Source organism: Somniosus microcephalus, chromosome 23, assembly GCF_052327205.1.
Source record: "Somniosus microcephalus isolate GS21.2 chromosome 23, FLI_Smic_1.0, whole genome shotgun sequence".
Taxonomy (NCBI): domain Eukaryota; kingdom Metazoa; phylum Chordata; class Chondrichthyes; order Squaliformes; family Somniosidae; genus Somniosus; species Somniosus microcephalus.
Window position 1 is genome coordinate 72,157,126 of NC_141009.1, and position 26,107 is coordinate 72,183,232.

General features: G+C 48.6%; 1 protein-coding gene across 1 annotated transcript in view; it reads right to left on the reverse strand.

Moving 5' to 3' along the window:
* LOC147101954 (coiled-coil domain-containing protein 183-like) overlaps positions 1 to 26,107 on the reverse strand; it is a 123,099-nt gene that overhangs the window by 12,126 nt on the left and 84,866 nt on the right. The window contains exon 4 of the mRNA XM_085965161.1: positions 24,560 to 24,727. Coding sequence (XP_085821287.1) covers positions 24,560 to 24,727 — 168 coding nt within the window. The remainder of the gene's footprint in view (positions 1 to 24,559; positions 24,728 to 26,107) is intronic.

The following is a 26,107-nucleotide window of genomic DNA, read 5'->3' on the forward strand; positions in this document are numbered from 1 at the left end:
CAGAGTTACTTGGAGAATCAGAGGTAACACGGAGAGACTCATTGACGCAAGAAAACTACTAGGCACTTGGTCTAAGTATTAAACAAGGCTTTAATCCACCGTTTTTCAACATGGAGATCTAGTTGTGTCCTTCACTAGTTCCTGTTAAAGAATGTCCTGAGCAAGCTGGGCCCATGCCCGAGTATTTACACTCTCCCTGGACAGCGCCACCAGCAGGCCGCCCAGTATCATTTCATAAGTCATTTCCACATGAATGACAAGATTCATGTCACTCATCGCAAGGCTTGGGAAGAGTTTTGGGCACCTCATCATAGGAAAGATATTCCAGCCATGGAAAAGGGACAGTGAAAATTCACTAGAATGAGGTCAGGTGTGAGGTTATACATTTGAACGATCGAAAAATTGGGAGTTTTCCACTGGCCTAGCATTAGAGGAGGATCTCAGAGGTTTACAATATTATAAATGCTTTTAAGGGATAAATAGGAAAGCATTATTTCCACGTAGACTGCAGGTCAGTAACAATGGGACACGGACTGAGGGTCAGTAACAGTGGGACACGGACCGAGAGTCAGTAACAGTGGGACACGGACTGAGGGTCAGTAACAGTGGGACAGGGACTGAGGGTCAGTAACAGTGGGACACGGACTGAGGGTCAGTAACAGTGGGACAGGGACTGAGGGTCAGTAACAATGGGACAGGGACTGAGGGTCAGTAACAGTGGGACACGGACCGAGAGTCAGTAACAGTGGGACACGGACTGAGGGTCAGTAACAATGGGACAGGGACTGAGGGTCAGTAACAATGGGACAGGGACTGAGGGTCAGTAACAGTGGGACACGGACTGAGGGTCAGTAACAGTGGGACAGGGACTGAGGGTCAGTAACAGTGGGACAGGGACTGAGGGTCAGTAACAATGGGACAGGGACTGAGGGTCAGTAACAGTGGGACAGGGACTGAGGGTCAGTAACAGTGGGACACGGACTGAGGGTCAGTAACCGTGGGACACGGACCGAGAGTCAGTAACAGTGGGACAGGGACTGAGGGTTAGTAACAGTGGGACAGGGACTGAGGGTCAGTAACAGTGGGACAGGGACTGAGGGTCAGTAACAGTGGGACACGGACTGAGGGTCAGTAACAGTGGGACAGGGACTGAGGGTCAGTAACAGTGGGACAGGGACTGAGGGTCAGTAACAGTGGGACACGGACTGAGGGTCAGTAACAGTGGGACAGGGACTGAGGGTCAGTAACCGTGGGACACGGACCGAGGGTCAGTAACAGTGGGACAGGGACTGAGGGTCAGTAACAATGGGACAGGGACTGAGGGTCAGTAACAGTGGGACACGGACTGAGGGTCAGTAAGAGTGGGACAGGGACTGAGGGTCAGTAACAATGGGACAGGGACTGAGGGTCAGTAACAGTGGGACACGGACTGAGGGTCAGTAACAGTGGGACAGGGACTGAGAGTCAGTAACAGTGGGACAGGGACTGAGGGTCAGTAACAGTGGGACAGGGACTGAGGGTCAGTAACAGTGGGACAGGGACTGAGGGTCAGTAACAGTGGGACAGGGACTGAGGGTCAGTAACAGTGGGACAGGGACTGAGGGTCAGTAACAGTGGGACAGGGACTGAGGGTCAGTAACAGTGGGACAGGGACTGAGGGTCAGTAACAGTGGGACAGGGACTGAGGGTCAGTAACAGTGGGACAGGGACTGAGGGTCAGTAACAGTGGGACACGGACTGAGGGTCAGTAACCGTGGGACACGGACTGAGGGTCAGTAACAGTGGGACAGAGACTGAGGGTCAGTAACAGTGGGACAGGGACTGAGGGTCAGTAACAGTGGGACAGGGACTGAGGGTCAGTAACAGTGGGACACGGACTGAGGGTCAGTAACAATGGGACACGGACTGAGGGTCAGTAACAGTGGGACAGGGACTGAGGGTCAGTAACAGTGGGACAGGGACTGAGGGTCAGTAACAGTGGGACAGGGACTGAGGGTCAGTAACAATGGGACACGGACTGAGGGTCAGTAACAGTGGGACAGGGACTGAGGGTCAGTAACAGTGGGACACGGACTGAGGGTCAGTAACCGTGGGACACGGACTGAGGGTCAGTAACAGTGGGACACGGACTGAGGGTCAGTAACAGTGGGACACGGACTGAGGGTCAGTAACAGTGGGACAGGGACTGAGGGTCAGTAACAGTGGGACAGGGACTGAGGGTCAGTAACAGTGGGACAGGGACTGAGGGTCAGTAACCGTGGGACACGGACTGAGGGTCAGTAACAGTGGACAGGGACTGAGGGTCAGTAACAGTGGGACAGGGACTGAGGGTCAGTAACAGTGGGACAGGGACTGAGGGTCAGTAACAGTGGGACAGGGACTGAGGGTCAGTAACAGTGGGACAGGGACTGAGGGTCAGTAACAGTGGGACAGGGACTGAGGGTCAGTAACAATGGGACAGGGACTGAGGGTCAGTAACAGTGGGACACGGACTGAGGGTCAGTAACAATGGGACAGGGACTGAGGGTCAGTAACAGTGGGACAGGGACTGAGGGTCAGTAACAATGGGACACGGACCGAGAGTCAGTAACAGTGGGACACGGACTGAGGGTCAGTAACAGTGGGACAGGGACTGAGGGTCAGTAACAGTGGGACACGGACTGAGGGTCAGTAACAATGGGACAGGGACTGAGGGTCAGTAACAATGGGACAGGGACTGAGGGTCAGTAACAGTGGGACACGGACTGAGGGTCAGTAACAGTGGGACAGGGACTGAGGGTCAGTAACAGTGGGACAGGGACTGAGGGTCAGTAACAGTGGGACAGGGACTGAGGGTCAGTAACAATGGGACACGGACTGAGGGTCAGTAACAGTGGGACAGGGACTGAGGGTCAGTAACAGTGGAACAGGGACTGAGGGTCAGTAACAATGGGACAGGGACTGAGGGTCAGTAACAGTGGGACACGGACTGAGGGTCAGTAACAGTGGGACAGGGACTGAGGGTCAGTAACAGTGGGACAGGGACTGAGGGTCAGTAACAGTGGGACAGGGACTGAGGGTCAGTAACAGTGGGACAGGGACTGAGGGTCAGTAACAATGGGACAGGGACTGAGGGTCAGTAACAGTGGGACACGGACTGAGGGTCAGTAACAATGGGACATGGACTGAGGGTCAGTAACAGTGGGACACGGACTGAGGGTCAGTAACAATGGGACAGGGACTGAGGGTCAGTAACAGTGGGACAGGGACTGAGGGTCAGTAACAGTGGGACACGGACTGAGGGTCAGTAACAATGGGACAGGGACCGAGGGTCAGTAACAGTGGGACACGGACTGAGGGTCAGTAACAATGGGACACGGACCGAGGGTCAGTAACAATGGGACAGGGACCGAGGGTCAGTAACAGTGGGACACGGACTGAGGGTCAGTAACAATGGGACAGGGACTGAGGGTCAGTAACAGTGGGACACGGACTGAGGGTCAGTAACAATGGGACAGGGACTGAGGGTCAGTAACAGTGGGACACGGACTGAGGGTCAGTAACAATGGGACAGGGACTGAGGGTCAGTAACAATGGGACACGGACCGAGGGTCAGTAACAATGGGACAGGGACCGAGGGTCAGTAACAATGGGACACGGACCGAGGGTCAGTAACAATGGGACACGGACCGAGGGTCAGTAACAATGGGACACGGACCGAGGGTCAGTAACAGTGGGACACGGACCGAGGGTCAGAAACAATGGGACACAGGCCGAGGGTCAGTAACAGTGGGACAGGGACTGAGGGTCAGTAACAGTGGAACAGGGACTGAGGGTCAGTAACAGTGGAACAGGGACTGAGGGTCAGTAACAGTGGGACAGGGACTGAGGGTCAGTAACAGTGGGACACGGACTGAGGGTCAGTAACCGTGGGACACGGACTGAGGGTCAGTAACAGTGGGACAGGGACTGAGGGTCAGTAACAGTGGGACAGGGACTGAGGGTCAGTAACAGTGGGACAGGGACTGAGGGTCAGTAACCGTGGGACACGGACTGAGGGTCAATAACAGTGGGACAGGGACTGAGGGTCAGTAACCGTGGGACACGGACTGAGGGTCAATAACAGTGGGACAGGGACTGAGGGTCAGTAACAGTGGGACAGGGACTGAGGGTCAGTAACCGTGGGACACGGACTGAGGGTCAATAACAGTGGGACAGGGACTGAGGGTCAGTAACAGTGGGACAGGGACTGAGGGTCAGTAACAGTGGGACAGGGACTGAGGGTCAGTAACCGTGGGACACGGACTGAGGGTCAATAACAGTGGGACAGAGACTGAGGGTCAGTAACAATGGGACAGGGACTGAGGGTCAGTAACAATGGGACACGGACCGAGGGTCAGTAACAGTGGGACAGGGACTGAGGGTCAGTAACAATGGGACACGGACCGAGGGACAGTAACAATGGGACACGGACCAAGGGTCAGTAACAATGGGACAGGGACCGAGGGTCAGTAACAATGGGACACGGACCGAGGGTCAGTAACAATGGGACACGGACCGAGGGTCAGTAACAACGGGACACGGACCGAGGGTCAGTAACAGTGGGACACGGACCGAGGGTCAGTAACAACGGGACACGGACCGAGGGTCAGTAACAACGGGACACGGACCGAGGGTCAGTAACAACGGGACACGGACCGAGGGTCAGTAACTACGGGACACGGACTGAGGGTCAGTAACAATGGGACACGGACTGAGGGTCAGTAACAATGGGACAGGGACTGAGGGTCAGTAACAATGGGACACGGACAGAGGGTCGGTAACTGGAATATTTTGATGATGTAACTGGTAGAATAGATAAGGGAGAACCAGTGGATGTGGTGTATTTGGATTTTCAGACGGCTTTCGATAAGGTCCCACATAAGAGATTAGCGTGTAAAGTTAAGGCACAAGGGATTGGGGGCAAGGTATTGACTTGGATAGAGAACTGGTTGGCAGACAGGAAGCAAAAAGTTGGAATAAACGGCTCTTTTTCCAAGTGGCAGGCAGTGACTGGTGGGGTACCCCAGGGATCGGCCCTAGGACCCCAGCTATTCACAATATATATAAATGATCTAGATGAGGGAACTAGATGTAATATCTCCAATTTTGCAGACGACACAAAGCTGGGTGGGCGTGTGTGCTGTGAGGAAGATGCCGAGAAACTACAGTATGATTTGGACAGGTTGGGTGATTGGGCAGAAGCATGGCAGATGCAGTATAATGTGGATAAATGCGAGGTTATCCACTTTGGTGGCAAAAACAGGAAGGCAGATTATCTGAACGGCAATAGATTGGGAGAAGAGGAAGTGCAAGGAGACCTGGGTGTCCTTGTGCACCAGTCGCTGAAGGTAAGCATGCAGGTGCAGCAGGCGGTTAAGAAGGCAAATGGTATGTTGGCCTTCGTAGCGAGAGGGTTCGAGTACAAGAACAAGGATGTCTTGCTGCAGTTGTACAGGGCCTTGGTGAGACCACACCTTGAGTATTGTGTGCAGTTTTGGTCACCTTATCTGAGGAAGGATGTTCTTGCCATGGAGGGAGTGCAGCGAAGATTCACCAGACTGATACCTGGGATGGCAGGAATGATGTATGAGGAGAGATTGGGTCGATTGGGCTTATACTCACTGGAGTTTAGAAGAATGAGAGGGGATCTCATTGAAATTTATAAAATTCCAATAGGACTAGACAGACTGGATGTAGGAATGATGTTCCCGATGGCCGGGGAGTCCAGAACCAGGGGTCACAGTCTAAGGATAAGGGGTAAGCCATTTAGGACAGAGATGAGGAGGAATTTCTTCACCCAGAGAGTGGTGAACCTGTGGAATTCTCTGCCACAGAAGGCAGTGAAGGCCAATTCATTAAATATATTCAAGAAGGAGTTGGATATATTTCTTAAGGCTAAAGGGATCAAGGGATATGGGGAGAAGGCAGGGACAGGGTACTGAATTTGGATGATCAGCCATGATCTCATTGAATGGCGGAGCAGGCTCGAGGGGCCGAATGGCCTACTCCTGCTCCTATCTTCAATGTTTCTATGACAAAGACTGAGGGTCAGTAACAATAGTGTGGTGTATGTGCCTTTAAGAGCAATTATGGTGTATGTGCCTTTAAGAGCCCCAGGTGTGCGTAATGCCGGTAATTGCCACTTGGGCTATATAAGCCTGTGTATTGTGTATATCCTTTAGAAACCCCCCCCCCAGACTTGCTTAGTAAATACCTATGAGCCAACTCCTGTCTTCAGTGTCTTTATCTACACACGGACACTACAGTGGCAACGAGGATGGGATACAGACTTACCTGCAATTCGGCAGCACCTCAATGACATCGATTCCTCCAGCGTCCAGAAGACTCAAGGAAGTAAGAGAAACTGTGGTTTCACCAGCTGGCCAAGCTGGTGACAGGTACTGCGCTAATCCTTCCTGGGCGTCAGGCTGGAGCTCCAGCGGCGGGCTCTACAGCTGAGACAGGCAGCGAAATCGGAGGCAAGCAATAACGGACTGGGAGGGTGCACTCGAGAGACGGCCGGCGCGGCAAGCAGGTCAGCGTTTAGACCTCCGTCGGGAACGAGTCTCCAACAGTGAAACCACAGTAAAACAGCATTGTTATCGGTAGCAGCGGCGGGAAAGCGCGGGAAGCGCCATATCGTTGCTACAGAGAGAAAAAAAAAAAGCGCGGGAAGCGCCATATCTTTTCTGAAATGCCTAAATCTGGTAATATTGAGGCTTTTGATGGCGAAATAGAAGATTGGACCACATACGTGGAAAGAGTAGAGGTTTATTGCACTGCAAATGGAATAACAGATGAAAAAAAAGCTTCAGTACTTCTGAACTTAATGGGCGCGAAGACATACGGGCTGTTATGAAATTTAATCACTCCAGCCAAACCAAAGGACAAGACTTTTAAAGAAATTGTTGATACCCTGCAGGAGCATTTAAACCCAACACCGCTGCTGATAGCGGAACGATTCAAGTTCTTCAAGAGAAATCAACACAAGAATGAAAGTAACGCTGATTACCTAACCGAATTAAGAAAGCTATCAAAGTACTGCCAATTCGGAGCAGGACTATCGGATTATCTTCGAGACAAATTTGTTTGCGGTCTCTTAAGTGAAGGAACACAAAAAAGACTGCTTTCTGAAAAAGATTTAACATTGGACAAAGCTTTCAGTATGGCTGTATCATATGAAGCAGCAGCAAAAGGAGCTGCAGAGATACAACAAGAGACACAGGACTTCGGTACCCATAAAATGACACAGGAGTTCGGAAGATGTTATCGCTGCGGCAGATCCACCCATAACCAGAGGGACTGCTGGTTCAAGGGCAAAGCATGCAGGCAATGTGGTAAGATTGGACACATTGCACGGGTATGCCAATCTGGACAAAATAAATCCACTGACAGAAAACAAAAAATCAATAAAGAAAAGTACAGGAAGGTACAAATGATGGCGGACAGTAGCTCCGAAGACCAGAATAGCGATAGCGACTCCGGAAACAAGAGACTAAGCTGTCTCAAATTACATAATGTACTTGCCAAAGAGGATTACCAAACCATTTGGGTTACCCTCACAATAGCAGGGTCCCCAGTTAAAATGGAGCTAGATACAGGATCAGCTCTAACCGTAATAAATCGACGAGATTACGAGAGGCTATTTTCGCATATACCTCTAAAAGACACATCCATTATCTTAAAAACATATACGGGGCAGAAAGTCTACCCCAAAGGAAAAATAAGGGTGCCTGTGGTATACAACGGCAAAGAAATACAAAAGTTGTATTTATACATTCTACAATTTGCACATTCTCCCCGTGTTTGCGTGGGTTTCCTCCGGGTGCTCCGGTTTCCTCCCACAGTCCAAAGATGTGCAGGTTAGGTTGATTGGCTATGATAAATTGACCCTTAGTGTTAGGGGGATTAAATACGTGGGGTTACAGGATAGGGTGGGATATGTGTTGGTGTAGGGGTTACGGGGATCGGGTGGGATATGTGTCGGTGCAGGCTCGATGGGCCGAAATGGCCTCTATCTGCACTGTGGGGTTTCTGTGATTCTGTGATTCTGTGAAGATGGTGGTCCACCGTTGTTGGGACGTGAATGGATAAGGAAGATATGTTTAGACTGGCACTCCATTCAGGCACTGACGGTGACCAGTAAGGAAAAAAACAATGATGACATCATACCTGAACGATTAAAAGACATCTTGGCCAACGCCAAAGAAGTGTTTCAAGAGAAACTAGGAACCTTGAAAGGCATCACCGCCTCAATAAAAGTGGAAGATACAGCAATTCCAAAAATTTTTAAGGCAAGACCGGTGCCATACGCAATACGTCCGGCAGTCGAGGCAGAGCTGAAGAATTTGGAAAAGGCAGGCGTATTATCCAAAATAGATTGGAGCGAATGGGCAACACCCATCGTTCCAGTCATGAAAAAAACATTGAAAAATAACTCTGAGGAACAGAAAAAAATTCGCATCTGTGGGGACTTTAAGGTGACTGTAAACCCGGTCCTTCACACGGTACAGTATCCTCTTCCGAGGATAGAAGATATTTTCGCCTCACTATCCGGAGGGAAACGTTTCACAAAAATTGACTTGGCACAGGCATATCTACAGATGGAGGTTGAGGAGACCTCTAAAAAGTATCTCACAATAAACACACACAAAGGACTGTACCAGTACAATCGACTGGTTTTTGGAATAGCATCAGCTCCAGCTATCTGGCAAAGAGCTATGGAGCAAGTCCTGCAAGGGATTCCGGGGACTCAATGCTACCTAGACGACATCCTTGTAACAGGAGAAAACGACAACGAGCACCTTGCCAATTTGGAGCAGGTGCTCACTAGGCTGAAAGAACGGGGCCTATGAGCAAATCGCCCCAAGTGCGAATTTTTCCAAAATCAGATATCATATTGTGGCCACATAATTAATAAGGAAGGGTTGCATAAGTCACCTGAAAAAATTGAAGCAGTTATAAAAGCCCCAGCACCTGAAAATGTTTCACAATTAAGGTCATTCCTGGGATTAATAAATTACTATCATAAATTTTTACCGAACTTATCAACTATTCTACACCCTCTTAATGATCTTCTACAGACAGGAGTGATTTGGAAATGGAACGAAGACTGTAAACGTGCCTTCCATAAATGTAAAGACTTAATCACATCCGAGAAAATTTTGGCTCATTACAACCCATCACTACCAATCAGACTGGCGTGCGATGCATCCCCTTACGGCATAGGAGCGGTATTGTCCCATAGATTCCCTGATGGCTCAGAACGGCCGATAGCTTTTGCGTCACGCTCATTGAACTCAGCTGAGCATAACTATGCCCAGATAGGCAGGGAAGCACTCAGCCTGGTATGGGGAGTGAAGAAATTCAACCATTACCTACACGGACAAAAATTTACCTTGCTGACTGACCATCAACCCCTCATCTCCATATTCAACCCTAAAAAAGGTGTCCCCATTATGACGGCACAAAGACTACAGAGGTGGTCCCTTTTTCTAGGGGCACACCAATACAACATTGAATACAAAGGGTCAAAACAGCATGGGAATGCTGACGGTTTATCACGCCTACTGTTGCCAACGATAGAAGAGGCACCTACAGTAGACCCAGTAGAGATATTCCACTCTACCATAGTGGAATGTCTACCGGTGACAAATTCTGCCATTGAAAGGGAGACAAGAAATGACCCTACTCTCTCACGGGTCTACGATTTAACAGTGAAGGGATGGCCAGCACATGGCGAACCACTGTTGCCAGCATTCTCGCAAAGAAGAGAACAGCTGTCAGTGTGCCGAGGAACCTTGATGTGTGGATCCAGAGTGGTGATTCCACCCAAACTCCAGGATAAAGTGCTAAAGGAGCTTCACGAGGGGCATCTGGGTGGAGTGAAAATGAAGAACCTAGCTAGGGCGTTTGTATGGTGGCCAGGTATCGATGGAGACATCGAAGACATGACCAAGAGCTGCCTAGGATGCCAGAAGGTCCAAAATGCTCCGCCACAGGCCCCTCTACATCCATGGGAGTGGCCCTCATCTCCCTGGCAAAGGGTGCACATCAACTTTGCTGGTCCATTTATGGACTCGATGTTCTTAATCGCAGTTGATGCACACTCCAAGTGGCCGGAGGTAATAAAGATGTCCTCCACCACCACGGAAAAAACCATCACAGTATTAAGGACCATATTTGCCAGGAATGGGCTGCCGGAGCAGATATGTTCTGATAATGGACCGCAATTTGTGTCCGAAGAATTCAGAAAGTTCTTAAAGAACAATGGGGTAAAGCACTACACGTCCGCCCCATACCATCCCGCCACCAATGGATTGGCTGAAAGGTTTGTCCAGACCTTCAAGAAGGCCATCAAGGCCATGGGTAATGAAGACATAAAACTTCAGCACAAGGTGGATAACTTCTTATTTGCATATAGGAATGCAACGCATATGGTTACTAACCAAACTCCCGCCATGATGTTCTACAATAGAAACCTAAGATGCCGGCTGGATTTGGTCAAGCCCAACATCCGAAGGGACGTGGAGAACCGGCAGTTTCAGGGCATGAATGAAAGGCCAACTAGGGCCTTCCAGATAGGCCAACCGGTTTTGGCCCGGGACTACCGTACCGAGAAATGGCAGCCTGGAACTATCTGCACACGATTAGGACCACTGATGTATACCGTGGACATCGGAGACAGCATAATAAGGCGCCATGCTGACCAAATCATCAAGTCATCCGAAAAGGGACAACCTACACCACCACTCTATACATCTAACGATGAAGTAGAGATACCCATATCTACCTCTGATCCGGTGATACTGGAGCCCGATGAACCCGACACTGGCCTTCAAGCCGAATCAGCCTTGCCAGAAGAACCTACTACACCACCAGAAACTACTACACCCCCGAGGCGTTATCCGGACCGAGTCAGGAAGCCTCCTGAGAGACTAACTTATAATTAATTAATACAGCAATGTATATTATTTTGCATATAACATGTAATTAATAATTACTTAAAATATGATGTACTAGTTAGCTAGAAGGGGAGGAATTGTGGTGTATGTGCCTTTAAGAGCCCCAGGTGTGCGTAATGCCGGTAATTGCCACTTGGGCTATATAAGCCTGTGTATTGTGTATATCCTTTAGAAACCCCCCCCAGACTTGCTTAGTAAATACCTATGAGCCAACTCCTGTCTTCAGTGTCTTTATCTACACACGGACACTACAAATAGGACACGGGCTGAGGGTCAGTAACAATGGGACAGGGACTGAGGGTCAGTAACAATGGTGTTATGTTCATAAATAAATAGACGTTTTCATTATGAACAGCTAGCTTGAGCTAGTCATTTATTCAGCCATGTGGACTAGTGTACAGGCATCCACCTTGACTACTGCCTTGTGGGTAGCCCACTACTAAACATACAGCTCCACCTACTGTACCATTCTAGAATGACATGTTACTGATCATTACATCCCCCTTTCTTTGAGGTTAAACAAAATCAATATCAATCAATCATAACGACATAAACATCTTCACAACAGTCAACACATTTTCAAAGCTTTACTTTATGAACTCTAAGCTTTTCATTCTTTTATTATAGTTTTCTTTGTACTCAAAGATTAAGTCTATCAGGCTTTTTTTACTTCACGTGTGGATCTTCTCAGCACAGGTAAGTCTGATGTGTTTTCATGAGAGCCTGTATGTGTGTTTGTGTTAGATTGTTCTGGTGGTGAGTGACCAGGTTCAGTTGCGGCATTGTCATCGATTTGCTCTTGGATAGTTTCTTGTGTTTTCAGGAGGGAACGGCGGTTCCTCCTGAGAATCTGTCCTTCCTCAGTTCTAACGGTGTATGGCCTTGGTCCTACTTCAAGAACTGTAGCTTTCCTGTTCCATGCATCTGGATCCTCAATCCTGACAACATCATCCCTTGTCAATGGTTTCAGAGTTTTGGATGACTTGTCATAGTGTGATTTCTGTTTCAGCTTTAACAGTTGAAGTCTCTGTCTCAGTTCCTTACTCTGCTTTTCTTTTGCACAACAGGGTAGCGTGGTGCGCAACTTGCGACCCATTAGGAGTTCAGCAGGTGAAGAACCAGAGTCTAAAGGGGAGGCTTGGTAGCTCAGCAGGGCGCGATAAGGATCAGACTTGCTTTCTGTTCCTTTCTTCAGTAGCTGTTTTAGTTGCCAAAATCCTTGTGAGGCATCGAGCTTTGTGAAGTATCTGGCACCTGATATTTCACTGGTGATTTCTTCTCGCTTGGGAATCTGGTAGTGTTCATGTTTTATGTTTGCATTTATCTTAGATCATTGTTCTTTTTCTTTACACATACCATGGAGTTAACCCAGTCTGTTGGCTCTTCGACTTTCCTGATGACTCCTAGTGTGGTCATTCTGTCCAGTTCTTTCTTGAGCTGGTCACGCAGGGGTGCTGGAACTCTCCGTGGAGCTGGAACTCTCCGTGGAGCATGTACCACTGGCTGAGCATCCTCCTTTAGCTGGATCTTGTAAGTGAATGGTAGAACTCCAAATCCTTTGAACACATCCTGGAAATTATTCACTACAGAATCCACCGAGTCATCTGGTCTGCTTATGGCACAGTTTATACGGTAGACTCTCTTGACCAGTTCTAAGTCCTCACAAGCTTTGTCACCTAATAGTGAATCAAGTCCTTCAGCCACAACAGAACACATGAGATGATGCACTTTGTCTTTGACTGTCACTTTAAGTCTGCATACACCTAAGCTATCTATTTTCTGTCCATTATAGTTCTTCAGTAGTACTGACTTTTTCTGTATTTTGGGCTTTTCTTTCATACTTTTAATGTCACTCATACTGATTAAGTTTGCTTTTGCCTCAGTGTCTAGTTTCAATGTAACTAATGCTCCATTTACCTGCAGTGGCATTATCAGTAACAATGGGACAGGGACTGAGGGTCAGTATCAATGGGACAGAGACTGAGGGTCAGTAACAATGGGACAGAGACTGAGGGTCAGTATCAATGGGACAGAGACTGAGGGTCAGTAACAATGGGACAGAGACTGAGGGTCAGTATCAATGGGACAGAGACTGAGGGTCAGTAACAATGGGACAGAGACTGAGGGTCAGTAACAATGGGACAGAGACTGAGGGTCAGTATTGTTAAGTCTGTGAATTATTTAGTTAATTAAGACACAGACTAATGAGTAACAATAAAAACAGGTCTTTACTGGTTGGAGGTAGGGACTATACTGAATACAAGATTACTGCACAGTGCTTATATACCGGTGTGTTCACCCCCGGTATTACGTCTACAGCAGCCTGAGAAAGTAGTACATCTCTTAAGGTGGAACAGGCTTAAGCTCTCTTAAGGTGGAACAGGTTACATACACAACACTCCTCCCTTCTTAGCTTTATAGTCATCCCCCCATTTAACCTAACGTAATAACAGATATACATATATAACTTCATGTTTAACGTAACATAATAACATATATACATATATAACTTCATGTCAAAACAGATCACAGATTCAGTCTCTGCGGAAAACAGTTCACAGATTCAATCTCTGTGGTGTAGTTGGTTCACGTTACTCATTCAATAGTCCTTTCATGGATTTAACAGCTTGAACTTCCGAACTGATTTGGCTCCGTTCGGAGGGACCACGTGTGTGATCTGGTAGAGGTGATAATGGTTCAGATGGGTCATCTTCTGTTTCGACTTTTCCTTTTCTGCTTCTTGGATCCTCTCTGGGCTCCACTGTCAGCTGCCAGCTGCATGCAAAGTTTCTCCTTCTCTTCCTCCTTTTTCAGTAGTAGCGCCACCATCTCCCGATGTTTCTCAGACTTTTTGTGATTCATCATGGTTTCTGCACTTTGGGAGTTTTCATCACAAGCTGGGCAGACCAGGTCACTATAATATTCAGTGTCACTCAATAGGTCATGGTAATATTCGGTGTCGTCCTGATCTAGGCCAGCGAGAGGGTCTTCTATTTCCTCCATACCCAGCTGGGCGTTAGCCAGCTTTTGTTCCAAGTCCAGACATCTTTCCTGAAGAGACTTCTTCATGCGTACCTCTTCATCCAGCTTTTTCTGGGCTTTCAGCAAGTCGTTTACTAATGACCTCATTTGTGATTTTACTACTTCAACTTCTTTTGGAGATTGATTGATCGGACTATTCAATCCCTCTACCGGAGCAGCTGTTTCAGCGGTCTGTTGTTCTACGTTGACGTGAGTCAGCGTACTTTTGGCATCCAAGGGCTGCTCTGTTGCAGTCATCTCAGTCTGTGTTGCCACCTCAGCTCTTCCAATAACCTTTGAGAGCTCCGAACCTCTTTCGTTTGAATATTGAAGTTCGTGTTCAAGTTTTTCCCATTTCAGAGTCCTGTCCTTCAGCATATGCAGGAGTTGGCTGACCGTTAACTCCTCTGACATCAGACGTTTTGTGTGCTCCTGCTCCATTTTCTCCATCAGCTGCTTCTGTTGTCTTTCCAGATTCTCCAACTCTATATCAAAGAACTCTTTCGTTGCATTCAACTCTTGCTCAAAACGGCGAAGCATTTGTTCTAATTGCTGTTGTAGTTTGAAATGGAGTTGAGTTCGAGCCCGGTGTCCCTCAGAAATGGGCACATCAGTAGACTTGCCAGACTCAGAATCCACAGTTAAACTATGTTGTTGTTGCTCAGTGGAATTCTGTGCTGAAACTTTGTCTTTTGCACCTGAGTTGGGCTTACCATCATCCGTTCCAGAGTCTGGGCCGACTATCTTCACCGAGTTCTCACTCGTTATTGTTTGTAGGAAATGCCAGTCCATATTCATTTTCCTAATCCACTCCCGTCCTAGTAGTGGAGGACCTCCTTCAGATATCACATATAAGTCCATTATTTGACTGTCTTCGCCCTTGTGGACCACTGCAACCTCTATTTTCCCGATGGGGTACACTCTTTGCCCCGTGTATGTTTTCAATATAATCCCCGTATCCTGTAGGGGAATATGTTGGAATAACTTTCCGTAATCTTTCTTATTTATGACCGTCAATGCCGATCCAGTGTCCAATTCCAGTTTTACTTGGACTCCTTCTATCTGAAGAGTGACCCAAATTGTCTGGAGGTCTGCACCCTTACCAGCGTTGAGTACTCTTAAGCTAGCCAGTTCATTACAGCTTGCGTCTGAATCGGACTCCTGTTCGGTCACCTTGTGTACCTTTGCGTATTTTCCTTGCGGTGACTTCTTGTTGCTGGTCTTCTTCCCTGACCTGCATACTCTAGCTATGTGTCCAAGCCTACCACAAGTTCTACATTCTTGGTTTTTAAACCAACACTGGTTCTGATCATGCGTTGTCTTTCCACAACGATAACATTTGCCAGAACTCACACCCAATTTGTGTGCACTGAGCTCCGGTGACCGTAGCTGCATTACTGCCGTGCCTCTCGCTGCAGCTTCGTGTGCTGCTGCCATAGTGACCGCCTTCTCAAGCGTCAGCTCATTCTCCTCGAGCAGTCGCTTTTGTGTATCCTGTTTAAATAAACCACACACAAATTTGTCTCGTAGTGCATCTGTCAGTCCCGTTCCAAACTGGCAATATTTCGCTAATTTACCCAATTCTAGCAAATATTCAGCATTGCTTTCATGCTGTAGCTGCCTTCTGTCGTAAAATTTAAATCGTTCTGCTAGCATCAATGGCGTGGGGTTTAGATGATCTTTCAGGACAGTAACAATCTCATCGAACGTCTTATCCGCCGGTTCATCTGGTGATAACAGGTGTTTCAATTGCCCGTATGTCTTCGCACCCATTAAATTTAATAATGTTAGAGCTTTATCTTGGTCACGAATTTTATTGGCCTTACAATAATTTTTTACTCTTTCAACATATATGGCCCAATCTTCGAGGTCACTATCAAAGGTGCTAATATTCCCGTGTTTAGGCATTGTAGATTTGCAATTTCTCAGATTTTATTTTCTTTACTTGTTATCAAAGATGGCGGCTTCCCGCTCTTGCCGTCGTCCTCCGCCCACAAAATGGCGGTTTTCCCGCGCTTGGCGGTCTTCACCCGTCCCCCGACGCCGTCTCCCTTCAGCCCCCAAGTGCGGCCCTTATCAGCGGATACGATCGATGGCCCGGCTGCGCCTCGCACTTGAAAGCGGCCCGGCCCTTATCAGTGCTTGCGATCGATGGCCCGGCTGCGCCTCGCACTCCAAAGCCCTTATCTCCCGATCGCGATCGATGGCCCACGCTGTGCACCGCGGCTCTCGCGCCTTCAATTTCTGCAGCCGCTGCCCTTTCAGCCCGAGTGCGGCCCTTATCGGTGGTTGCGATCGATGGCCCGGCTGCGCCCCTCACTTCAAAGCGGCCCGGCCCTTATCTGCCGATCGCTATCGCCCTGTACCTGTCTTCCCCCAGCCCTGTCTTCTACTCCGGTTCACAAGCTGATGGAGGCTTCAGGGTCCTAATGCCTGTCGCTTCCAGTGGGGTGGTGTGGTTTGAAACCTCTCTTCAACCGCCGTGGAATAACTGCCGCAGGGTAAGAACCTGACTCGTCGCCAGTGTTAAGTCTGTGAATTATTTAGTTAATTAAGACACAGACTAATGAGTAACAATAAAAACAGGTCTTTACTGGTTGGAGGTAGGGACTATACTGAATACAAGATTACTGCACAGTGCTTATATACCGGTGTGTTCACCCCCGGTATTACGTCTACAGCAGCCTGAGAAAGTAGTACATCTCTTAAGGTGGAACAGGCTTAAGCTCTCTTAAGGTGGAACAGGTTACATACACAACAAGTATCAATGTGACAGGGACTGAGGGTCAGTAACAATGGGACAGAGACTGAGGGTCAGTATCAATGGGACAGAGACTGAGGGTCAGTAACAATGGGACAGGGACTGAGGGTCAGTATCAATGGGACAGGGACTGAGGGTCAGTAACAATGGGACAGGGACTGAGGGTCAGTAACAATGGGACAGGGACTGAGGGTCAGTAACAATGGGACAGGGACTGAGGGTCAGTAACAATGGGACAGAGACTGAGGGTCAGTATCAATGGGACAGGGACTGAGGGTCAGTATCAATGGGACAGAGGCTGAGGGTCAGTAACAATGGGACAGAGACTGAGGGTCAGTAACAATGGGACAGGGACTGAGGGCCAGTAACAATGGGACAGGGACTGAGGGTCAGTAACAATGGGTCAGAGACTGAGGGTCAGTAACAATGGGACAGGGACTGAGGGTCAGTAACAATGGGACAGGGACTGAGGGTCAGTAACAATGGGTCAGAGACTGAGGGTCAGTATCAATGAGACAGGGACTGAGGGTCAGTAACAATGGGACAGAGACTGAGGGTCAGTAACAATGAGACACGGACTGAGGGTCAGTATCAATGGGACAGGGACTGAGGGTCAGTAACAATGGGACAGGGACTGAGGGTCAGTAACAATGGGACAGAGACTGAGGGTCAGTAACAATGGGACAGAGACTGAGGGTCAGTAACAATGGGACAGGGACTGAGGGTCAGTAACAATGGGACAGGGACTGAGGGTCAGTAACAATGGGACAGGGACTGAGGGTCAGTAACAATGGGACAGAGACTGAGGGTCAGTAACAATGGGACAGAGACTGAGGGTCAGTAACAATGGGACAGAGACTGAGGGTCAGTAACAGTGGGACAGGGACTGAGGGTCAGTAACAATGGGTCAGAGACTGAGGGTCAGTAACAATGGAACAGGGACTGAGGGTCAGTAACAATGGAACAGAGACTGAGGGTCAGTATCAATGGGACAGGGACTGAAGGTCAATAACAATGGGACAGAGACTGAGGGTCAGTATCAATGTGACAGGGACTGAGGGTCAGTAACAATGGGACAGAGACTGAGGGTCAGTATCAATGGGACAGAGACTGAGGGTCAGTAACAATGGGACAGGGACTGAGGGTCAGTATCAATGGGACAGGGACTGAGGGTCAGTAACAATGGGACAGGGACTGAGGGTCAGTAACAATGGGACAGGGACTGAGGGTCAGTAACAATGGGACAGGGACTGAGGGTCAGTAACAATGGGACAGAGACTGAGGGTCAGTATCAATGGGACAGGGACTGAGGGTCAGTATCAATGGGACAGAGGCTGAGGGTCAGTAACAATGGGACAGAGACTGAGGGTCAGTAACAATGGGACAGGGACTGAGGGTCAGTAACAATGGGACAGAGACTGAGGGTCAGTAACAGTGGGACAGGGACTGAGGGTCAGTAACAATGGGTCAGAGACTGAGGGTCAGTAACAATGGGACAGGGACTGAGGGTCAGTAACAATGGGACAGGGACTGAGGGTCAGTAACAATGGGTCAGAGACTGAGGGTCAGTATCAATGAGACAGGGACTGAGGGTCAGTAACAATGGGACAGAGACTGAGGGTCAGTAACAATGAGACACGGACTGAGGGTCAGTATCAATGGGACAGGGACTGAGGGTCAGTAACAATGGGACAGGGACTGAGGGTCAGTAACAATGGGACAGAGACTGAGGGTCAGTAACAATGGGACAGGGACTGAGGGACAGAGACTGAGGGTCAGTAACAATGGGACAGAGACTGAGGGTCAGTAACAATGGGTCAGAGACTGAGGGTCAGTATCAATGAGACACGGACTGAGGGTCAGTATCAATGGGACAGGGACTGAGGGTCAGTAACAATGGGACAGGGACTGAGGGTCAGTAACAATGGGACAGAGACTGAGGGTCAGTAACAATGGGACAGGGACTGAGGGTCAGTAACAATGGGACAGAGACTGAGGGTCAGTAACAATGGGACAGAGACTGAGGGTCAGTATCAATGGGACAGGGACTGAGGCTCAGTAACAATGGGACAGGGACTGAGGGTCAGTAACAATGGGACAGGGACTGAGGCTCAGTAACAATGGGACAGAGACTGAGGGTCAGTATCAATGGGACAGGGACTGAAGGTCAATAACAATGGGACAGAGACTGAGGGTCAGTAACAATGGGACAGAGACTGAGGGTCAGTAACAATGGGACAGAGACTGAGGGTCAGTAACAATGGGACAGGGACTGAGGGTCAGTATCAATGGGACAGGGACTGAGGGTCAGTAACAATGGGACAGAGACTGAGGGTCAGTAACAATGGGACAGGGACTGAGGGTCAGTAACAATGGGACAGAGACTGAGGGTCAGTATCAATGGGACAGAGACTGAGGGTCAGTAACAATGGGACAGGGACTGAGGGTCAGTAACAATGGGACAGGGACTGAGGGTCTGTAACAATGTGACAGGGACTGAGGGTCAGTATCAATGGGACAGGGACTGAGGGTCAGTATCAATGGGACAGGGACTGAGGGTCAGTAACAATGGGACAGAGACTGAGGGTCAGTATCAATGGGACAGGGACTGAGGGTCAATAACAATGGGACAGGGACTGAGGGTCAGTAACAATGGGACAGAGACTGAGGGTCAGTAACAATGGGACAGAGACTGAGGGTCAGTAACAATGGGACAGGGACTGAGGGTCAGTATCAATGGGACAGGGACTGAGGGTCAGTATCAATGGGACAGGGACTGAGGGTCAGTAACAATGGGACAGGGACTGAGGGTCAGTAACAATGGGACAGAGACTGAGGGTCAGTATCAATGGGACAGGGACTGAGGGTCAGTAACAATGGGACAGGGACTGAGGGTCAGTAACAATGGGACAGGGACTGAGGGTCAGTAACAATGTGACAGGGACTAAGGGTCAGTATCAATGGGACAGGGACTGAGGGTCAGTATCAATGGGACAGAGACTGAGGGTCAGTAACAATGGGACAGAGACTGAGGGTCAGTATCAATGGGACAGGGACTGAGCGTCAGTAACAATGTGGCAGGGACTGAGGGTCAGTATCAATGGGACAGGGACTGAGGGTCAGTATCAATGGGACAGGGACTGAGGGTCAGTAACAATGGGACAGAGACTGAGGGTCAGTATCAATGGGACAGGGACTGAGGGTCAGTAACAATGGGACAGGGACTGAGGGTCAGTAACAATGGGACAGGGACTGAGGGTCAGTAACAATGGGACAGAGACTGAGGGTCAGTAACAATGGGACAGGGACTGAGGGTCAGTAACAATGGGACAGGGACTGAGGGTCAGTATCAATGGGACAGGGACTGAGGGTCAGTAACAATGGGACAGGGACTGAGGGTCAGTATCAATGGGACAGGAACTGAGGGTCAGTAACAATCGGACAGGGACTGAGGGTCAGTAACAATGGGACAGAGACTGAGGGTCAGTATCAATGGGCCAGAGGTCCATAGCAGTTTGCAGGAAGAGAATGGCTTCAGCGTTACTGACATTGAGCTGGGTGAAATTTTGCCTGATCCAGGTTCTGAATGTCGGAGAGGCAGTTTGAGAGATTGGAAACATTAACCACGTGGTTAATGGAGGAGGAGGAGAGGTTGAACTGAGTTTCACCGGAGACTTGTGAAAAATGGCCCCAAGCTTCTGGATGACATTACCGAGGTGTAGCATGTAAACAAGAGAGAGGAGTGGATGAAGGATGGAACCTGGGGTATACCGGAGTTCACCATGCTGAGCTGGGAAGAAACACATTGGAGGGGACTTTTGGAGTGGTACTGGGAGACAGCAGTACCATAGAAGTGGATTGTGGAGGAGATGCTCGAGGGGGTGGAATGGTTAACAGTGTTGAGAATGAAGAGGGACAGTGAGCCACAGTCACAGTCGGGTAGAACGCCATTGGTCACTTCGACCAGTGTGGATTGGTGCTGTGAGTGGGGCGGAAGCCTGATTGGAGGCGTTCAAACTGGGAATGATGGGAAGGGTCAGAGCGTAGCTGCTAGGACTTTGGAAAAGAGTTGGAGATGATGTAGAGTAGTGAATTGTTTTCAAAACTAGTGTGTCTTCTGCAATGGGAAAGTGCATGTACATTAACGTGCACCTTCTTTTCACACATTAAATAATTAATAATGACTATTGCAGCACTGGAGGGAGGCAAATCGAGCCATCTGAGCTGTGTTGGTGCTAACTCTTTAACTAGCTAGGTCCACTCTAATCCCATTCCCTCTGCCCTTTCCCTGTATTCTTTGGTTTTCTTCCTTTTAAATACTTAGCCAGTTCCCCTCCAAGTGATGTTGTCGTCCTCACTAATCCATGCGGGAGCACATCCAGATGTAGATGTGTCCACCCAGGGCCTCTGCTGCTCACCCTGCTGAATTTTACGGGGTCAGGGGCAAGGACAGTGACTTACTAACCCTGTCCCATTGTCACTGACCCTCAGTCCTCCCCAGCTGCCCCCTCGGGTTCAGTCCAGGAGTGCACAACCTTGGCGTATTACTCAACCACAAGCTCAGCCAATGTGTCACTAAGACAGTGTGAAGGAATGAGCCATAAACCTATTCAGAAAAAGACACCATTCTATGAAAGAATTCTGGCCTTGTTAAAACATGACAAACTGGGTCTGGAAATCTAGAAACCGAACGATGAAGAAGTTGTGAAAGTATTCTGGCCATAGAGATAAGATAAGTTGTTGACACTGAATCAATAACCTTATTGAAACAGAAGGTTAAAGGTTCCCGACAGTCTGAATCTTTGGGAACAAAACAAAGGTTCACCCTGGTTAAGGTGTTCAAATTTACACTTCGTAAAGAAGCACAAACATCTGCCTTTGTAAAAATGACATCAAATAAAGCGCACCTGCTGTTACACCGTTTTTTATGGTAAGCTTGGAACACCTAGAGGAGAGACATGATTCTGTAATGCTACCAGCTGAGGTGACTAAGAATTGCAGAAGTCAGCAGAAAAATGACTAGAGATAATTAGCTTACATCAGCAGAAAACCTTAACGGAAATGCCACTGAAAAAGGGTATAAATATTGAACTCTCAAATGGGATAATAGACTCGCTGTAAAGGGGCAAAGCAATTCTCGGCTTCAGAGGCAGGCTCTCTAAGTCTCCAACTCTTTGTACCTCAGGGATCAAAGATACTGTATTTGATTTTGGTGGATATCCTGAATAAAATTAAGAACTGTAAAACTGTAGCGAAGTTAAGATTTGAGAATAAGGTTCTCTGATAAGATTGTAAAGCTTTCTCTTTTTGGAACTGTTAATGTTGCGATTGACTCACCAACTGTAAATTACATGTCGGTTCGTTAATAAATCTATATATTTTTAGAATTGTCTCACACAAGACGTCTGTATCAAACTTGCGAACTCAATTTCTGTACACTCTGGTGAGGAGTTGCAGAATTCTGGGGGTGTTTTCCGGACCCTCATAATATCCGGAATGTTACAGTCTAGCTAAACTTATTAAAAGTGCTATCTGGAGGACGGTAACATTTTCAGGTTGTTCCTTTCCTTTAGGGAGAGATGGTCCAGACCTTTAGACCCAATTAAATGTCTTTAGGATTTGGCTACCTCAAACTTTAGTTGAAAGTGAACGTCTGGGGAATATGCCTGATCTGGGGTAGCCCTAAAGGGGCTCGGACTAGTAATTATCCCTTCAACAGCTTCCTTTCACCTCCAAAACAATGTCTGCCTACAGCCAAGACATCTCCTGCTCTGCCATCAAAACACTAAATCACGCCTTTATTGACTCACAGTTGGACTTCTCCGATGCTCTCTTGGCTAGCCTCTCCAATTCCACCACCCGTAAACTACAAGTCATCCGGAATGCCTTGGCTCAGGCTTTCACCCACAAGAAGGCCCACAGCCCTGCTACCCCTGTCCTTGCCAAGCTCCACTGGCTTCCTGTTTCCCAGACAATCGACATTAAGCTTCTCATTCTCACCTTCAGAACTCTCCATGGCCTTCCCCTCTCCCGAACTCGGCAATCTCTCCCAACCCTACATCCTTGCATCCACCCTCAGCTTCTCCAACACCAACAAAGTTCTCATTCCTACTCCCTTCACTCCACCATTGGAAACTGCTCTGTCACTACCTGCCCCTTGCTCTCTGCAACTCCCTCCCTCGACACTTCTGCTTTCTCGCCTCTCTCCCTGCCTTCAAAAGTCTCCTACCACCCTTTCCTTCGACCATCTTTTCTGCCTTCTGCTTGGCTGATCGCCTGCCATCCTGTACAGCTCGGAGATGTAGGGTTGGCTGTTCGCCTGCCATCCCGTACAGCTCGGAGATGTAGGCTTGGTTGTTTGCCTGCCATCCCGTACAGCTCGGAGATGTAGGCTTGGTTGTTTGCCTGCCATCCCGTACAGCTCGGAGATGTAGGCTTGTTCGCCTGCCATCCCGTACAGCTCGGAGATGTAGGCTTGTTCGCCTGCCATCCCGTACAGCTCGGAGATGTAGGCTTGTTCGCCTGCCATCCCGTACAGCTCGGAGATGTAGGGTTGCTAACTCTGCTTGGCTGTTCGCCTGCCATTCTGTACAGCGCGGAGATGTAGGGTTGGCTGTTCGCCTGCCATCCCGTACAGCTCGGAGATGTAGGTTTGGTTGTTCGCCTGCCATCCCGTACAGCTCGGAGATGTAGGCTTGTTCGCCTGCCATCCCATACAGCTCGGAGATGTAGGGTTGGTTGTTCGCCTGCCATCCTGTACAGCTCGGAGATGTAGGGTTGGCTGTTCGCCTGCCATCCTGTACAGCTCGGAGATGTAGGGTTGGCTGTTCACCTGCCATCCCATACAGCTCGGAGATGTAGGGTTGGCTGTTTGCCTGCCATCCTGTACAGCTCGGAGATGTAGGGTTGGTTGTTCGCCTGCCATCCCGTACAGCTCGGAGATGTAGGCTCGGCTGTTCACCTGCCATCCCGTACAGCTCGGAGATGTAGGCTTGGTTGTTCGCCTGCCATCCTGTACAGCTCGGAGATGTAGGCTCGGCTGTTCACCTGCCATCCCGTACAGCTCGGAGATGTAGGCTTGGTTGTTCGCCTGCCATCCTGTACAGCTCGGAGATGTAGGCTTGTTCGCCTGCCATCCTGTACAGCTCGGAGATGTAGGCTTGTTCGCCTGCCATCCTGTACAGCTCGGAGATGTAGGCTTGGCTGTTCGCCTGCCATCCTGTACAGCTCGGAGATGTAGGGTTGGTTGTTCGTCTGCCATCCTGTACAGCTCGGAGATGTAGGGTTGGTTGTTCGCCTGCCATCCTGTACAGCTCGGAGATGTAGGCTTGGTAACTCTGCTTGGACATAGCCCTGGAGGTTTCATCACATGATCCCCCGCCTCCAACCGACCCGCCCCCACCCTCCCGCCATTGGTCGCCATCATGTCCATCCTCACTGTCCATTCTCACGGCCACACTCTTCATTACCCAATTCTTTCCCCCATGTCTGATGCTTTTATAACTAGTAAACAAAAGCGTTCAAAGAATTTTGTTTAAAAACACCATTTTTTAATGCTGCCTCGATGATTTTTCACCCAGAGTTGCTCACAGCAGTGTCCTGGAGATTAATTTTCAATTGCTGGAGACTCCAGGGCAATCCTGGAGGATTGGCAACCTAACTGAGACAACTCTCTGCACGTAACAAGCGATATCGGCAGTTGATGCTGATATGCGACTTTTGCTAAAGTTCAGACACATTGATAAACAAGGTGACGGAGTGAACAAGTTTAAAAATATAAAGGGAAGAATACCTGAAGATCATTGTGCTCCATGAGATCAAACTGCGTCTCCTTCTTAACAGACCTCAGGGTTTGCATAAGGTCCAGCAAAATCGTTTGTCGTTTCTTAACTTCATAGCAGTTCAGATTGTAGAGGTTTACCGTGTCGTACAGGTGCTTATTCAGCATCTCCTTGGAATCCTATAGGATCAAAAACACAGCAGAGTGAGGGAATAGCGAGACATTTGTCCAGAAAATGACAAACATGGTGCCAACTTCGAGATGGTCAGACGCAAGGCGGAAATAAACCCCCCACCCCACAACCCCTCGGTTATTCACCTGTTAGGGCCGTGCCGCCCTTTTATTTAATGTTTGTGTTTAGTACTGACAGTCCTCAGCTGTTTGTCGTCGAAACAGATGATGTTGCTGACATAACATGACTGGAATCCCGAGTAAGGAACGGCTGTGATTCACATCTCGGCAGTGTTCTCCTCCTGAATCTGCTTCAACCACTGAAAATCGCTGGGAATTTCCTCGCGGGGGGCGGGGGGTGCGGGAGTAGAAGGGAGGGGGATTCAGGTTTGCCAACTCTGGTTGGGTATATTCCTGGAGATTTCATCACACGACCTCTCGCTTCAAACCGCCCCGCCCCCACTCTCCAGCCATTGGGTGCACTGCCTTCCCATCCCAATTGGAATGGAAACAGACTCTTTGGCCCGTATTTTCCAATCGGAGGCTTCATGCGTGCGATCAGGCCTCCGATCTGGAAAAATCTACGCCCTGACCGGAGGGCTCCGGCGATTTCCGATCCTGGGCCTCTGCTCTACGAAATGCGCAGGGCCCACGTATCCCAGGGGCGCAGGTGGTTCGCACGTGTCCCTGGGATCACGTGAGCCCTGGGGATCCAATGGAAGCAGGGAATCCCCTTTCATACTTGACAGCTTAGACCAAAGTATGAAGTCAAAAGTATGAATGGGGATCACTGAAAAAACACATCAAAACAGTAAATAATTTTTTTTAAATCACTTTTAAAGTTAGCTAAAATTACATTAAATTAAATATTTAAAAAATGTTTTTTAATTTTTTGAAAAAAAAAGTTTTTTTTTAATGGGGCTAAAAATAAACTTACCTTTTTTAAAAGTATTTTTAAATTATAAATGAGTGAATTTCTTTTTTTTACTTTTTTAAACTCTTATGCTGGTAAAAGCAGGCTTTAGGCAGGCTTTTACCAGGTGTAAGATTTTTAAAGGATTTCAGCGGGCGGAGGTTGTGCAGAAAGCGGAACTCTCCCCCCGCAGAGGCCCTTCTCCAGGGCAGGCGCAGGATCTGAAGAGGATTCTTCACAGATCGGAAATGCCAGTTTTCAGCGCATGCGCTTGGCATGTCTGAAACCGGCACTTGCGAGGTCCCTACGGGTGTGTACACAGCTCATAGACAACCGTAGGGATCGGAAAATATGGGCCATTGTCACCCATTAATCTTGACTGCTAGTTAAACAGCCTTTTTAAAAAAAAGACAATTTTGTTTAACGGCCCTATGATTTTTCTCCTGGATTGCTCGCAGCACTGTCCTGGAGAACAG